We start from the raw sequence: 15,172 nt of genomic DNA on the forward strand, positions 1-15,172 counted from the left end.
TCACCTAATTTTATATCTTTCTATCAAGTCTTCCCTCCACCTCCGACATTCTAAAGAAAACAATTTATCCACCCTCTTCCTGGAGCTGAAACCCTCCAATCCAAGCAGCATTCTGGTAAACCTCTGCATCCTCTCCAGTTTCCACCCTTGCCTGTAATGGCAAGCAATACTCCAAATGTGGCCTAACCAAAGTCTTATAGTGCTGCATCAAGGACAGCGGGGATCAAGTGTATCCCTGGAGGAGTTTCAGGAACTGAGGAGCGCACTAAAAAGGAAATCAAGAGAGAAGCAAGGGGGCAGGTGAAAGCTCTGGCAGATAATATTGAGGATAATCCAAGGGAAAAAGAGTAACCAGAGAGAGAATACGGCCCATCAGGAATCAAAGCCGTCAGCGTTGTGTCAAGCCATAGGAGATGGGCAAGGTCCCCAATGAATATTTCTTTGCTGATTTTACTAAAGGGCCTGTCCCACTTGGTGATTTTTTTCAGCGACTGCTGGCGTCATGTCAGTGTCGCCAAAAGATTTTGAACATTTGACACATGAAAAAACACCCCGCCTCAATACGTCATCACGCCGCATATTTTTCGGTGACCTGATACGTCAGTCAATGATGCTGGCAGTCGCTGAAAGACCATGAAACTTGGGGCAATCATTGGAAGTGGCTTGACGGCAGTCATTATTATGATCAATGATGGAATTTATTCAATCTATTAACTCACTGATTTCAATGAGCAGTGTAGGATCCACGAGGGTGGGAAAATGTACTTCAATTTTAGCTCAGCCTTGGATTCATGCTGGGAATACCAGATCCAATTTCTTGACTTTATCGTGCAACCCATCTTTTTATCAAGTGCTTCCTGTTCAAGAATTGTCCTAATACCCTGTGAATCTGAAATCCTTATCCCTGTACAACACTCAGCTTTCCTATTTTTACTGTGTTTGTTTATGGTATGGGAGTAACAAAGAGATGAACATATCTTTGGAGAGTTTACTTTTGTTTACTTTTTACCTTCCATTGAAGATTCAGGACACTCTGACTAGGATCACTATTCCTGTTCTTCCTACTATTGGCTCCTTCTCTTCCCAGTTTCTCCCTCCATTCTTTCTTCCCCCCCCCCCCTTAGCGTGCTACCATGGAGATAACACAACAATGCAAGATTGCTATTTGAATTAATACAGAAATGCCTGCTTCTTCTGGAATCTCTCACAGCTACAATGCTTCTGTGCTCTTCCTCCTCGTGCGGTCTGTTGCTCATTAGACATTAGCAGTGCTGATCATCACTTTGAAAGTTCAACACACGCTGAAGATTCTTGTGCGTTTGTCTCTGTCTGCTCTTCCAAACGGCTCCCGTTCGAGTGGCGTGACAAATTGGAGTGTACCCTTCAAGACAATATCTTTGTAATTCTTTGCAATGACTTCCGTTCCACTGAATCTTGGCAACTGAACCTGTATGCTAGTACAACCGGGACACATGGAATGATCTAAAATTGCCACTTGACGCAGGAGTTGTAAGTAACAGGTCTCAGCTGCTCATCCATGATCTTGGAAGGGAGGGGCAGAGGAGGACTCTCCTCTCTTTTCTAAGTATCTTGTATAAACAATGAATTTTAATATGCCTTCACTGTAATTAGGTCTAACATGCCAGATAGTTATCCAACCCTTCTTGTGTTCGCCTGAAAAAATCAATTCTGGATTTCCCGCTTCTTTAAACTTTATATTTTATCGTATGCAATTTTGCTTTGAAATTTGAAAGATGTTTTTCTCTAGAAAGGTATGTGTTGTTTTCACTCTTGAACACCAGTTATTGTTTTTTTAATGTCATAAAATTTACGTTGAAGTCTCACTTAAAAAGGTGTATTTTGATTCTATTGTACTTTAGGTCAGGAACCCGAATACGTGATAACTGGTACTCATCCGTACCCTTCAGGTCCAGGTCAGCAATGATCCTGAAAAAATATTTTTGTTTTAAGCTATCTGATGTGCAGTTAACTTTCTAAGCTTTCTAATGTTGTGCAGTCTTCCCTCCTCCGCTTGCTTTCTGTTTCTGTAATTTCTTATCCACACACAGTTTTTGTTCTTTTCTGGTTAGCAAACAGATTGGTTTAGTTTAATTTATAGGTACAGCGTGGAAACAGGACCTTTGGCCCACGGAATCCGTGCCGACCAGCAATCCCCGCACGCTGACACTATCCTACAGGCACTAGGGACCATTTGCAATGTTACCAAGCCAATTAACATACAAACCTGTAGGTCTTTGGAGTGTGGAAGGAAACTGGAGCACCCGGAGAAAACCCACGCAGGTCACGGGGGGGAGAACGTACAAACTCCGTACAGGCAGCACCCATAGTCAGGATTGAACCCAGGTCTCTGGCGCAGCGAGGCAGCAACTCTACCGCTGTGCCAGCGTGCCGCCCACTGGTGTGCGAACATTTCTCTGGAATGAAACCCTACCATAACAAGTGCCACTACCCGTACATATTATCAAATCAAATTAGGAGAATTAAATATTGATATAACTGTTTGGATTGGAAGCAATGCATTGTGTTAAAGTAATACGTAACATGTTCATTCAGAAATAAAGTTCTGATTGAGAAATTAAAAGTTTGCATTAATACTCATTATCATTTACAAATTTTCTTTTGCTAAAGTAAAATACTTATTATCAATTTAAATTGTAGGAGTGGCACTGACAGCAGATACACAGGTGCAGAAAATGCCAAGTGAAGCAAGCAGTCGTGCGTTGGCTTTGATAGTTCCACCTTCAAAAGCCAGGTACGTTTATCGTTTAAGAAATCTGAGGACTTTAAATGGCTTTTCATGCAATCCTGGCATGAAAATGTTTTACATATTTTGCATTAAAATTAAGAAGAATCATCGATGCAGTTTTAAATTCATTCCTGGAAATATGTTTCCCACTTCCCCTTAAACCTATGTCCTCTGGTTTATAAATTCCCCTACTCAGAGCAAGAGACTCTTCATCCAAATCATTGATATAGATGACAAACAGCAATGACCCAGCACCGAACCCTGAGGCACACCACTAGTCACAGGCCTCCAGTCTGAGAAGCAACCTTTGATCATCAACCTCTACTTACTTCCATGAAACCAATTTTCTATCCATTCAGCTATCCCTGCTCAGAGCCCTAGCAATCTAACCTTCCAGGCAGCTGACCATACGGAACCTTGCTCTGCCCTCATCGACCTTTTTGGTCACGTCTTCAAAAAACTCAATCAGATTTGTGAGACACGACCTCCCATGTACAAAACCATGCTGATTATGTCTTATCAGTCGTTGTCCATCTAAATGCAGGCATATCTTAGCCTTCAGAATGCACTCCAGTAACTTTATGAGCACAGATGTTAGGCTCATTGGCCTTTAGATCCCAGGCTTTTCTCTGTAGCCCTTCTTGAATAGCGGCACAACATTTACCACACTCCAGTCTGCTGGCATCTTAAAACTCGTATTTAATGACAACTCTTAAATCTCAGCCAGGGCTCCAGCAATTTCTTCCCCAACTTCCCACAGTGTCCTCAGATATATCTGATCAGGCCCCGAGGAATTGTCTATTTTCGTATGCGTCAGGATCTTCGACACCTCCACGACCGTAACACTGACCTGCTCTCAAGACACTTCATTGACTGTCACACGATACTCAGTCCCCCTGTCTTTCTCCATGGTAAAAACAGAGGAGAAATACTCATTGAGGACCTTGCCCATCTCCTGTGGCTCCATGCAAAGATGACCATTTTGTTTCCTGAGGGAACCCATTCTCTGATTAAACCTTTTCCCTTTATGTACATGCAGTGCCATCTATAATGCTTGGACCCATCATTTATATATTAGCTTCTGTACTCCATAATTTGAGATTTGTAATAGAAAAAATCACATGTGGCTAAAATGCACATTGTCAGATTCTATTAAAGGCCATTTTTATACATTTTGGTTTCACCATGTAGAAATTACAGCAGTATTTATGCATGCCCCCCCCCCATTTCAGGGCACTATAATGTTTGGGACTATAATTAATGACCCAGCAATGTCATGTAAATGAAAGTAGTCATGTTTAGTATTCTGTTGCATATCCTTTGCATGCAATGACTGCTTGAAGTCTGCGATTCATGGACATTACCAGTTGCTGGGTGTCTTCTCTGGTGATGCTCTAGGCCTGTATTGCAGCCAACTTTACCTTATGCTTGTTTTGGGGGCTAGTCCCCTTCAGTTTTCTCTTCAGCATATAAAAGGCATGCTCAATTGGGTTCAGATCGGGTGATTGACCTGACCTCTCAAGAATTGACCATTTTTTAGCTTTGTAAAACTCCTTTGTTGCTTTAGCAGTATGTTTGGGATCACTGTCTTGCTGTAGAATGAACCGCCAGCCAATGAGTTTTGAGACATTTGTTTGAACTCGAGCAGATAGGATGTGTCTATATACTTCAGAATTCATTATGCTACTAGCATCAGCAGTTGTATCATCAATGAAGATAAGCGAGCCAGTACCTTCAGCAGCCATACATGCCCAGGCCATAACACCCCCACCACCGTGTTTCACAGATGAGGTGGTATGATTTGGATCTTGGGCAGTTCCTTCTCTCCTCCATACTTTGCACTTGCCATCACTCTGATATAAGTTAATCTTTGTCTCATCTGCCCACAAGACCTTTTTCCAGAACTGTGGTTGTTCTTTTAAGTACTTCTTGGCAAACTGTAACCTGGCCATCCTATTTTTGCAGCTAACCAGTGGTTTGCATCTTGCAGGGTAGCCTCTGCATTTCTGTTCATGAAGTTTCTGCGGACAGTGGTCATTGACAAATCCACACCTGACTCCTGAAGAGTGTTTCTGATCTGTCGGACAGGTGTTTGGGGATTTTTCTGTATTATAGAGAGAATTCTTCTGTCATCAGCTGTGGAGGTCTTCTTTGGCCTGCCAGTCCCTTTGTCATTAGCAACTCACCAGTGCTCTTTCTTCTTAATGATGTTCCAAACAGTTGATTTTGGTAAGCCTAAAGGTTTGGCTGATATCTCTAACCGTTTTGTTTCTCAGTCTCATAATGGCTTCTTTGACTTTCATTGGCACAACTTTGGTCCTCATGATGATAAACAGCAATAAAAGTTTCCAAAGGTGGTGGAAAGACTAGGTGCTGAGAGCTCTCTTCTACCTGCATTATGGAGGCATTTAAACACACCTGAGCAATTACAAACGCCTGTGAAGCCATGTGTCCCAAACATTATGGTGCCTTGAAATGAGGGGACTATATATAAACACTGTTGCAATTTCGACATGGTGAAACCAAAATGTATAAAAATGGCCTTTATTAAAATCTGACAATGTGCACTTTAACCACATGTGATTTTTTCTATTACAAATCTCAAATTGTGGAGTACAGAGACAAATAAATAAATGATGGGTCTTTGTCCCAAACATTATGGAGGGCACTGTAAAATATTCATGGAATTATCCTTCATGCTATCTGACAGAACTATCTTCTGTCCCCTTTTTGCCCTCCCGATTTCCTTTTTTATATTGCTATCTCCGCAAATCTATGGTTCACGCATCCCTTCCCACGGAAATCATGGCCTCCCCAGGTACTTTCCCCTGTACATCCTCCCTCGTCTTCATTCAGGGATCCTCGCAGTCCTTTCAAGCGAGTCAGAAGTTTACGTACACCTCCTCCAAAATCTTCTAATGCATCCGGGGGGTTCCCACAGTGGCCTTCCGTAAATTGGCGAAACTAAGCGTAGACTCGATAACCATCTTGCTGAATATTTGCGTTCGGTATGCCAGGGCCTCCTGGATTTCACGGTTGCTAACCATTTTAACTCGCCTTCCTATTCCTATACTGACCTTTCCTTGCTGGGTTTCCTCCATTGCCAGAGTGAAGCCACACACAAATTGAAGGAACGGCACCTCATATTCCACTTGGGTAGCTTACAATCCAATGGTATGAACATTGAATTCTCCAATTTTGGGTAACCTCTAACAAACCCACCTCTCCCCCCGGTTTGAAGAAGGGACCCGTCCAAAAACGTTGCGTATTAAGCAAATATTTTATTGATGCTCAAAGGAGGAAGAATTAGATAATGCAAGCTTTTTTAATAGCGCCTTAACTTTATGACACTTTGTTGTATTCATCATTCCACTTGAAGGCAAGAAGCTACCCATACTGCTGCCAGTGTTGCTGATATCCACAGACAAGCAGGCATTCCTGAACGTTCACAGCCCCCAGTGTCTTCCATGGTATGGCTTCTTTGAGTTCAATACTAAAATACATTACTTCTGATGAAAGAACGTCATTTAATTTTTAAGTCTGCAACCTTATTTTTATATTTGATTCATATTACAGAGTCTACTGGAAGCTGGAGGCACAAAGAATTCCTCACAAATTGCAAGGAAACTTCCTACAATGCCGAAACCTCAATGGCATCCACCTTGGAAACTGTACAGAGTAAGAAAATTATTGTGTGAATTTTTTTGATGAAAAAATCCCGTTTCCACATGTCCTCACAGCTGAAGTCAGCTCCAGTGCTCCTCTTTTTTTGTAAATCGCCTAACTATATTTTATCAATTTGCAACACACTTATAAGAGAAAAATAACTCTGTTGGGCAATTCACTGCACACTAGCATTCTTCAGTTTCAAATAAGTTAATTGTGATATATTGGTCATTGGGCCAAAGAGCCCATTTCTGTGCTGTACAGCTCTATACCAAACTGCCACCTTCCAGATAGAGAAATACCCAATGTTGGGTAAATGCTGGTGAAATTTTAAGTGAAAAGAAAAAATGCTAGAAACACTCACAAAGTAACATTTACATAAAGTTCTAAAATGTCAGCGCTATCTCTCATCCTACAAACAGTTTGACCGGCTGAGTATTTGCAGCATTTTCTGTTTTTATTTCAAAATTTTCGACATCTACAATGACTTTTTATGTAGCTTTTATAAGTAACTGGCTAAATAAAGGGAGAACAACAAAATGAGCACAGAATAGTTTTGAAGGAATTTACACGCTGTCTGAACTTGGTTATTAGTTAAACGCTAAATTCATGCACAAGAGGATGCATGCATAAATGAAAAGTTGGTAGTTTTGCTGTTGATGACTGTTTCTCACGTTTTGTAAGATTTCTCAACATTTTGTAAGATTTGCGAAAATACCATTGAACTATCATGGATGCCAAGTGGGAATTCAAGACCAAACTAGAGACATAGGATAACCATGCAGGCACCTGTTGTTTGTGGCAAGATTTGTATGCTTAAATGGGCTACAGGGCCAGGTTGGGCTGTATCTTCATTGACAATAATTCGTACCTCCACGAAGAGTTTAATGCATTCAATGCTCGATTTATCCTGAAAGTCGGTGGAATAATGTCATCTACCTAGCAGATGTCAGATTGGCCTTCCTCAGTGAACTCACAGAAAGCAGGCAGCACGGTGGCTCAGCAGTTGAGTTGCTGCCTTACAGTGCTTGCAGGGCCGGAGACCCGGGTTCGATCCCGACTACCTTCCTGTTGAGACAGGGGTTCATGTGCATGTCCTCTATCACACTATAGACTCTATTACCATTTCACCAAACACTTGCGCTCGGTCCTACAAACACTTGCCAAAGCCGACTGATCTCTTGGCTGCTATCCATTTTAATTCCTCTTCCCATTCCCATACTGACATACTCCATTGCCAGAGTGAGGCAACACATAAACTGGAGCTTCAGCACTTGGGTAGCTTATAGCTTTAATAGTATGAACATTGAGTTTCCAATTATAGATAACTACAAAAAAACCCTACCACCTATCCACCTGGAAACACACATATTTCCACCCCACCCCTCTCTGGCAGATAGCATTAAGGATAATCCCAAGAAGATGTGACCAATTTGAGGAAGGACTTTCTTGCTATTGAGGGAGTGCAGTGCAGGTTTACAAGGTTAATTTCCGGGATGGCGGGACTATCATAGGCTGAGAGAATGGAGCGACTGGGCTTGTATACTCTGGAGTTTAGAAGGATGAGAGGGTATCTTATTTGAAACATATAAGATTATTAAGGTTTTGGAGGCAGGAAACGTCTTCCCGATGATGGGGGAGCAGAACCAGAGGCCACAATTTAAGAATAAGGGGTAAGCCATTTAGAGGAGACGAGGAAACACTTTTTCTCACAGAGAGTTGTGAGTCTGTGGAATTCTCTGCCTCAGAGGGCGGTGGAGGCCGGTTCTCTGGATTCTTTCAAGAGAGAGCTAGATAGGGTTCTTAAATATAGCAGAGTCATGGGATATGGGAAGAAGGCAGGAACGGGGTACTGATTGGGGATGTGGTGGTGAACTGGACCTTGTGCCTTCCCCCACAGTGGGAATCACTGTGGGGGGATGTTTTTATGTTTTGGTGTTGAATTTCTTCATGAATACTGTGTTGTATTTTTATTAGTGTGCTGCAAGGACATCAGAATTTCCCCTGAATAAGGGGATTAATAAAGTCTATAAATCAATCAAAACATTGAATGGTGGTGCTGGCTGGAGATGTATATATGGATTTCAGCAAACCACTCGACAGTTGTCACATGGCAGGCTGTCTTAGAAGGTTAGATCTCATGGCATCCAAGGAGAGATAGCTGAATAGATGGAAAATTAGCTTAATGGAAGGAAGCAGAATGTGATGATGGAATCTCGGACTGGAGGTCTGTGACTAGTGGTGTGTCTCAGGGTTCGATGTTGGGCCTATTACTGTTTGACATCCAAATCAGTGATTTGGATGAGAATGTGCATGGCAAGATTAGCAAGTTTGCGGTTGATACAAAAGTGGGTGACATTGCAGAGGGTGAAGATGGTTGTCAAAAATCGCAGCAGGATCTTGATCGGTTGGCCAGGTGGGCTGAGGAATAGTTGATGGAATTTAATACAGAGAAATGTGAGATATTGAATTTTGGGAAGTCTAACGTGGGCAACTCCTACACAGTGAATGGTAGGGCTCTGGGAAGTGTTGTAGAACAGAGTGCAGGTACATAGTTCCATGAAGGTGGCATCTCTGGTAGAGGGGGTGGTCGGAAAGGCTTTTGGTGTATTGGCCATAAGTTAGACTATTGAGTATAGAGGTTGGGAGGGGATGTTGCAATTATATAAAATGTTGGTGAGGCTGCATTTAGAATATCGTGTTCAGTTCTGGGTACCATGTTATAGGAAAGATGTCAAGTTGGAAAGGGTGCAGCGAAGATTTATAAGGACGTTGCCAGGGCTTAAGGGTCTGATCTATAGGGTTGAGCATGCTGGCACTCAATTCCCTGGAGCGCAGGAGGATGAGGGGTGATCTTATAGAGGTGTATAAATTCATGAGAGGAATAGATACACAGTCTCTTGCCCAGAGTAGGGGAATCGAGGACCAGGGGGAGATAAGTTTAAGGTGAAGAGGGAAAGATTTAATAGGAATCCGAGAGATAACTTTTTCAGAGAACGAGTGGTAGGTGTATGGAACGATCTGCCGAGGGAGGTAGTGGAGGCAGGGACTATCACTACGTTTCAGAAGCAATTTGACATGGAAAGGACAGGTACATGGAGAGGACAGGTTTAGAGGGATATATGGGCCACAGGCACACTGGTGGGACTAGTGCAGATGGGACATGTTGATCGGTGTGGGCAAGTTGGGCGGAAGGGCCTGTTTCCACACTGTATGACTCTATGACTGTAAGGTTCCCAACCCGAAACATCACCCATCCATCTTCTCCAGGGATACTGCCTTATCCATCTGTGTTACCCCAGTGCGTTGCTTCTTTTTTGTAAACTAGCATCTGAAGTATTGTTTCTAATCTTGAGTCTTGCATTATTCTGCAGGTCATCAGTGGGCATTTGGGCTGGGTGAGATGTCTAGCGGTGGAACCTGGAAATCAATGGTTTGTAACGGGCTCTGCTGATAGAACTATTAAGGTAATTTTGATATTGGAAATGTGAAATGAAATTACCAAAGTATTGAGGCAGATTTGGACGAATCATTTCTGATTCCTTTTTTTGTCCTCCTTTTATACATTGAGCACACAGTTTTATGTATTCACTTGTAAAATAAAATGTCTCATAACTGACCTTCAGAGTACCATGAACTAACAAGCTGGCTGTTTAGCTACCATGTCTACAGTTTACACTACAGCATTGTCATTCTGTATTTTAATCATTCTTTATTTTGTTTCATAGCATTTTAAATTTTATTTGGAATAATTTCTTGATTTACTCTTTGATGCAGTGGTACTACACATAGCAGTATCCCACAGAACATTCACTTGTTATATCATTCTTACTCAGGAGTCAGAATACGTAGGGGTATCTCTCTATAGAAACATTAAAAAAAATAGGTGCAGGAGTAGACCATTCGAGCCAGCACCGCCATTCTATATGACCATGGCTGATCATCCAAAATCAGTACCCCGTTTCTGCTTTCTCCCCATATCCCTTGATTCCACTAGCCTTAAGAGCTATATCTAAATCTCTCTTGATACTTTGAAAAAAAAAAATATGACTATAAACTATAACCGTAACTTTTAACTATGGGTGGTGGTGGGGGGGGGGGGAGGGAGGAGGGAGAAAGCAAGGACTACCTGAAATTGGAAAAGTCAATGTTCATACCACTGGGGGGTAAAATACCCAATCCCCCTCCTTCCCCTCCCCTTCCCAGTTCTCCCACAACCTACTGTCTCTGCCTCTTCCTTTCTTCTTCCCGCCCTCCCCCCACCCCCACATCAGTCTGAAGAAGAGTCTCTACCCGAAACGTCACCCATTCCTTCGCTCCACAGATGCTGCCTCGCCCGCTGAGTTTCTCCAGCATTTTTGTGTACCTTCGATTTTTCCAGCATCTGCAGTTCTTTCTTAAACATGTCAAAGATTAGACAATAGGTGCAGGAGTAGGCCATTTGGCCCTTCGAGCCAGTTCCGCTCGAAGATTGTGGTAAGGCAAATATAAAAAGCACTGCTTGGAAAACTCCAGAGTCAGGCACTGTTGCTAGTAAATCAGAAAATGACATTAATGCATAATGATTCAATGTAGATCACAATTCTCCACATGTATATTTGATCGTAATTTGATACCATCTACAAATGTTGAATACCAATAATATTTGCTGTTTAAATAAATACTGGGGATGAAGAAAGTTTGAGATAAAAAAATACAGATTTTACTAATACTAATCGATTTCATCAGCATTGGTGAAGGGAACCAACAGATTAATAAATCTGAAGGTAATACATATCTCCTTTCCACAAAGGCTGACTTGCCTATGTTTCCAGCAATTTGGTTTCAGATTTTCTCCATCTACAGTATTGATGTAAACTATCCTCACAACTTTTGTATCTGACTGACTTTACAAAGTAGCATCACTGTTTTATAGTGAGGAATAAATGATTGTTTTTGCCGTCCAGATCTGGGATCTAGCCAGTGGTAAACTGAAGCTATCATTGACTGGGCACATCAGCACTGTTCGCGGGGTGGCAGTCAGTTCACGCAGCCCATATCTTTTTTCCTGTGGAGAGGATAAGCAGGTGAAGTGCTGGGATCTGGAATATAACAAGGTATAGACTTCTACAATGAGCACTTCTAAAATGAATTAAAAATGCTGCAATTTTGCTGTTAATAATCATGCAGTTCTGAATTTTTGAATATTTGTTGCTGTTTTCCCAGGTTATTCGTCATTATCATGGACATTTAAGTGCAGTGTATGGGTTAGATTTACATCCGACTATCGATGTCTTGATAACTTGTGGCAGAGATTCAACAGCAAGGGTAAGTCATTTTCTACAGTTCTGCACCTCAGCGCAGTACATGGATTGTTGACCACGTCGGTCTAATCCGCATAAAGTAATAGCTTTTTAGCATTTGTCAAAGTTGGTCATCAATCCTGCTAGACATTTTTGCGTGGACATTTGTGTTGCAGGTATGGGACATACGGACTAAAGCAAATGTACATACGCTATCAGGGCACACGAATACTGTAGCAACTGTGAAATGCCAAGCTGGAGAACCACAAATTATTACAGGTAAAGACACTCAATGTGGATTCTAAACATATTTTTATAATGATACAGGAGGAGGCCATAGGTCTTTCATAGTTCATGGCAGCTCCTAATCCATTCCATCCCATCTCTTTTTATTTCTCTATACATTATTTTCTCTTTCACATGCACGGCAACTTTTCTTTCCATTGTTTTTGTTTTAATTTACACCAGTGATATGCACAAGTATGGTGCACAAATACAATACAAATCTTGCTTGCAGCAGCATCACAGATATGTAGACTCGTATACAACACGCTAAAATATCAATTATACATAAATTGCACATAAATTCTACAAGACACTGCAAAGAAAAAAAGGGAAGTGCGACAATACACAATTAAGACAAAATTCATGGTAGTGCAAGTGAGGGTCTGTAGTGTTTAATTGCGTCGGTAGGATTTGCATGCGCTCGGTTGAAGAAATTAATAGTTGTAGGGAAGAAGCTGTTCCTGAACCTAATGGTATGAGACTTCTGTAAAGCTTCTATAACTCCAGTCCAACGGTAGCAGGATGACGAGTGCATGCTGATGGAATGGGAACTAGATGATGGGGTTCCCTGATGATAGATCCTTGCTGTTCAAGTCGCCCCATTACAGGAAGGATGTGGGGGCTTTGGAAAGGGTGCAGAGGAGGTTTAGCGGAATTATGCCGTGATTGGGGATATTAGGTACTGGGAGAGGTTGGATAGACTGTTTGATTTATTGGGAATGCCGGGAGACCTGATAGAAGTATATAAAATGATGATATGCATAGATAAAGTAAACAGCCAGAACCTTTTTCTCAGGATGGAGAAATCAGTGGGCGCAGCTTTAAGGTGAGAGTTTTGAAGGAAATGCGCGGGTCAACTTTTTTACATGGAATGACACGCTGCGGGGTTGGTGGTTGAGAAGACACAATTGTCACTTTTAGATTTAGATAGCCATGTTTACATGCAGGAAATGGAGGGATATGGATTATGTGCAGGTAGATAAGAGGTGGTCTTGGCTCATGTTCTGCACAGATATTGTGGAACGAAGGCCTGTTCTCGTGCTGCACAGTGACATGTTTTATAGATGCTGCCTTCTTGAGGCAGAGTTTCATGTAGACGCTTTCGAATGTGAGGCTGGAACTCCGCCACTCTTTGCTGCCTCTTGCATTCAGGGATATTGGAATTAACATACCAGGATCTTATAGAAACATATACAATTATAAAAGGACTGGACAAGCGAGATGCAGGAAAACTGTTCCCAATGATGGGGGAGTCCAGAACCAGGGGCCATAGTCTAAGAATAAAGGGGAAGCCATTTAAAACCAAGATGAGGAAAACCTTTTTCGCCCAGAGTGTTGTGAATTTGTGGAATTCTCTGCCACAGAAGGCAGTGAGGCCAATTCACTGGATGAATTTAAAAGAGAATTAGATAGAGCTTAAGGGGCTAGCAGAATCAAGGGATATGGGGAGAAGGCAGGCACGGGTTACTGATTGGGAATGATCAGCTATGATCACAATAAATGGCGGTGCAGGCTCGAAGGGCCAAATGGCCTCCTCTTGCACCTATTTTCTATGTTTATGACATGATGCCACCAGTCAGGATGATGCCTACAGTACATCTGTAGAAGTTTGTATTCGCTGACATGCCAAATCTCTTTCTTTAAGAAAGAACTGCAGATGCTGGAAAATCGAAGATAGACAAAAAATGCTGGAGAAACTCAGCTGAGTTGTCTATTTTGTCTACTTGCAAAATCTCTTTCTTCCCTTTATCTTGTATCTGTACACTGTAGATGGGGCTTTTGTAATCATGTAAAGTCTTTCCGCTGGTTGGATAGCATAACGAAAAGCTCTTCACGGTACCTCGGTACACATGTTAATGAACTAAACTAAACTTGCCCTGTCTAATGTCTACAATTAGTTTCACTATTGTCGTGGTACTACTCGACTTGTTGTCGCGGCACTTCTCAACTAGATGTTCTGTCTCCCTTTTGTGAGCTGACTCATTGTCTCCCTTGATTCGGCCAAAAACAATGTTGTCGGGGAATTCATGAATGATATCGGAACTGTGTGTAGCCGTATAGTTGTGGATGTAAAGAGCAGAGTAGAGCAGGGGGTAATTGCACAGCCTTGAGATGCGCCATGTTGGTGGTCAGTGAAGAGGAGATGATGTTACTCATCCCACTGATTTGGGTCTGTTGATAAGGAAGTCAAGGATCCAATTGCAGGTACGGAGGTCGGCAAAATATGTAGGAAGGAACTTCAGATGTTGGTGTAAACCGTAGATAGATACAAAATGCTGGAGTAACTCCGTGGGACAGGTAGCATCTCTGGAGAGAAGGAATGGGTGATGTTTCAGGTTGAGACTATTCCTTCTCTCCAGAGATGCTGCCTGTCCCGCTGAGTTACTCCTGCATTTTGTACAGTTGTACAGTTTGATAGCTGAAGAAGGATCTCCTGTGGTGTTCTGTGCTGCATCTTGGTGGAACCAGTCTGTTGCTGAAGGCACTCCTTACATTGACCAGTGTGTCATGGAGGGGGTGAGGGGGTGAGCTGTATTGTCCGGGATGCTCCGCAGTTTGAGGAGCATCCTCCCCTCCCAGACCACGTCCCATGAATCCAACTCCGCCCCCAGGATGGAGCCTACATCCTTTCTACTTATTCGTATTGAAGTGCCGATTCATTTACAATGCAGGTTTATTTAAAGTTGCCCTGTGGCTGCTAAGACATCGATGGAGTCAATGTAGGAATAAAAGGATGGATCTAAGATGTAATTTTTGAGAAGATTCATAGATTGATTTAGGCTTGACAAGATCAATGAACGCAGAAAGCTCTGATGATTTGTATACCAGGCTGCTGGGGAAACACGGGAGGTTCCTGATCTTAAATGTTTTGAAAGATAGTCTTTTGTAAATGATGCATTGAAAGTAGCTGATTACATTAACATTTTTACATTCATGAAATTAATTAAAATTCTCATTGTAAGTTGTTGATAGATTGGCTTATTGTAGCTATTTTAGATCCATCTTGCATTGTTTTACCTCACTGTTTCAATTTTTGGCTCACCTGAAAGCTGCTGAGTTAGTTCATGGCCTTTAAAGATTTTCTTTGTGCAGTGTTGTAAAATAGTAATAATATGATATCATTTGGGAGCATTAATCTAATAGTTTTAAGAGGATTGACCAGGCTTGAACT

The 15,172-nt window shown here is 42.0% G+C and overlaps 1 protein-coding gene across 1 annotated transcript in view; it reads left to right on the forward strand.

The window, feature by feature from the left end:
- The first annotated feature begins 413 nt into the window (after positions 1-413).
- plrg1 (pleiotropic regulator 1) overlaps positions 414-15,172 on the forward strand; it is a 29,268-nt gene continuing 14,509 nt past the window's right edge. Inside the window, exons 1-9 of the mRNA XM_033043199.1 lie at positions 414-417; positions 1,881-1,934; positions 2,680-2,773; positions 6,147-6,237; positions 6,344-6,445; positions 9,808-9,900; positions 11,380-11,529; positions 11,639-11,740; positions 11,892-11,994. Coding sequence (XP_032899090.1) covers positions 414-417; positions 1,881-1,934; positions 2,680-2,773; positions 6,147-6,237; positions 6,344-6,445; positions 9,808-9,900; positions 11,380-11,529; positions 11,639-11,740; positions 11,892-11,994 — 793 coding nt within the window. The remainder of the gene's footprint in view (positions 418-1,880; positions 1,935-2,679; positions 2,774-6,146; positions 6,238-6,343; positions 6,446-9,807; positions 9,901-11,379; positions 11,530-11,638; positions 11,741-11,891; positions 11,995-15,172) is intronic.

Source organism: Amblyraja radiata, chromosome 1 (assembly GCF_010909765.2).
Source record: "Amblyraja radiata isolate CabotCenter1 chromosome 1, sAmbRad1.1.pri, whole genome shotgun sequence".
Lineage (NCBI taxonomy): Eukaryota > Metazoa > Chordata > Chondrichthyes > Rajiformes > Rajidae > Amblyraja > Amblyraja radiata.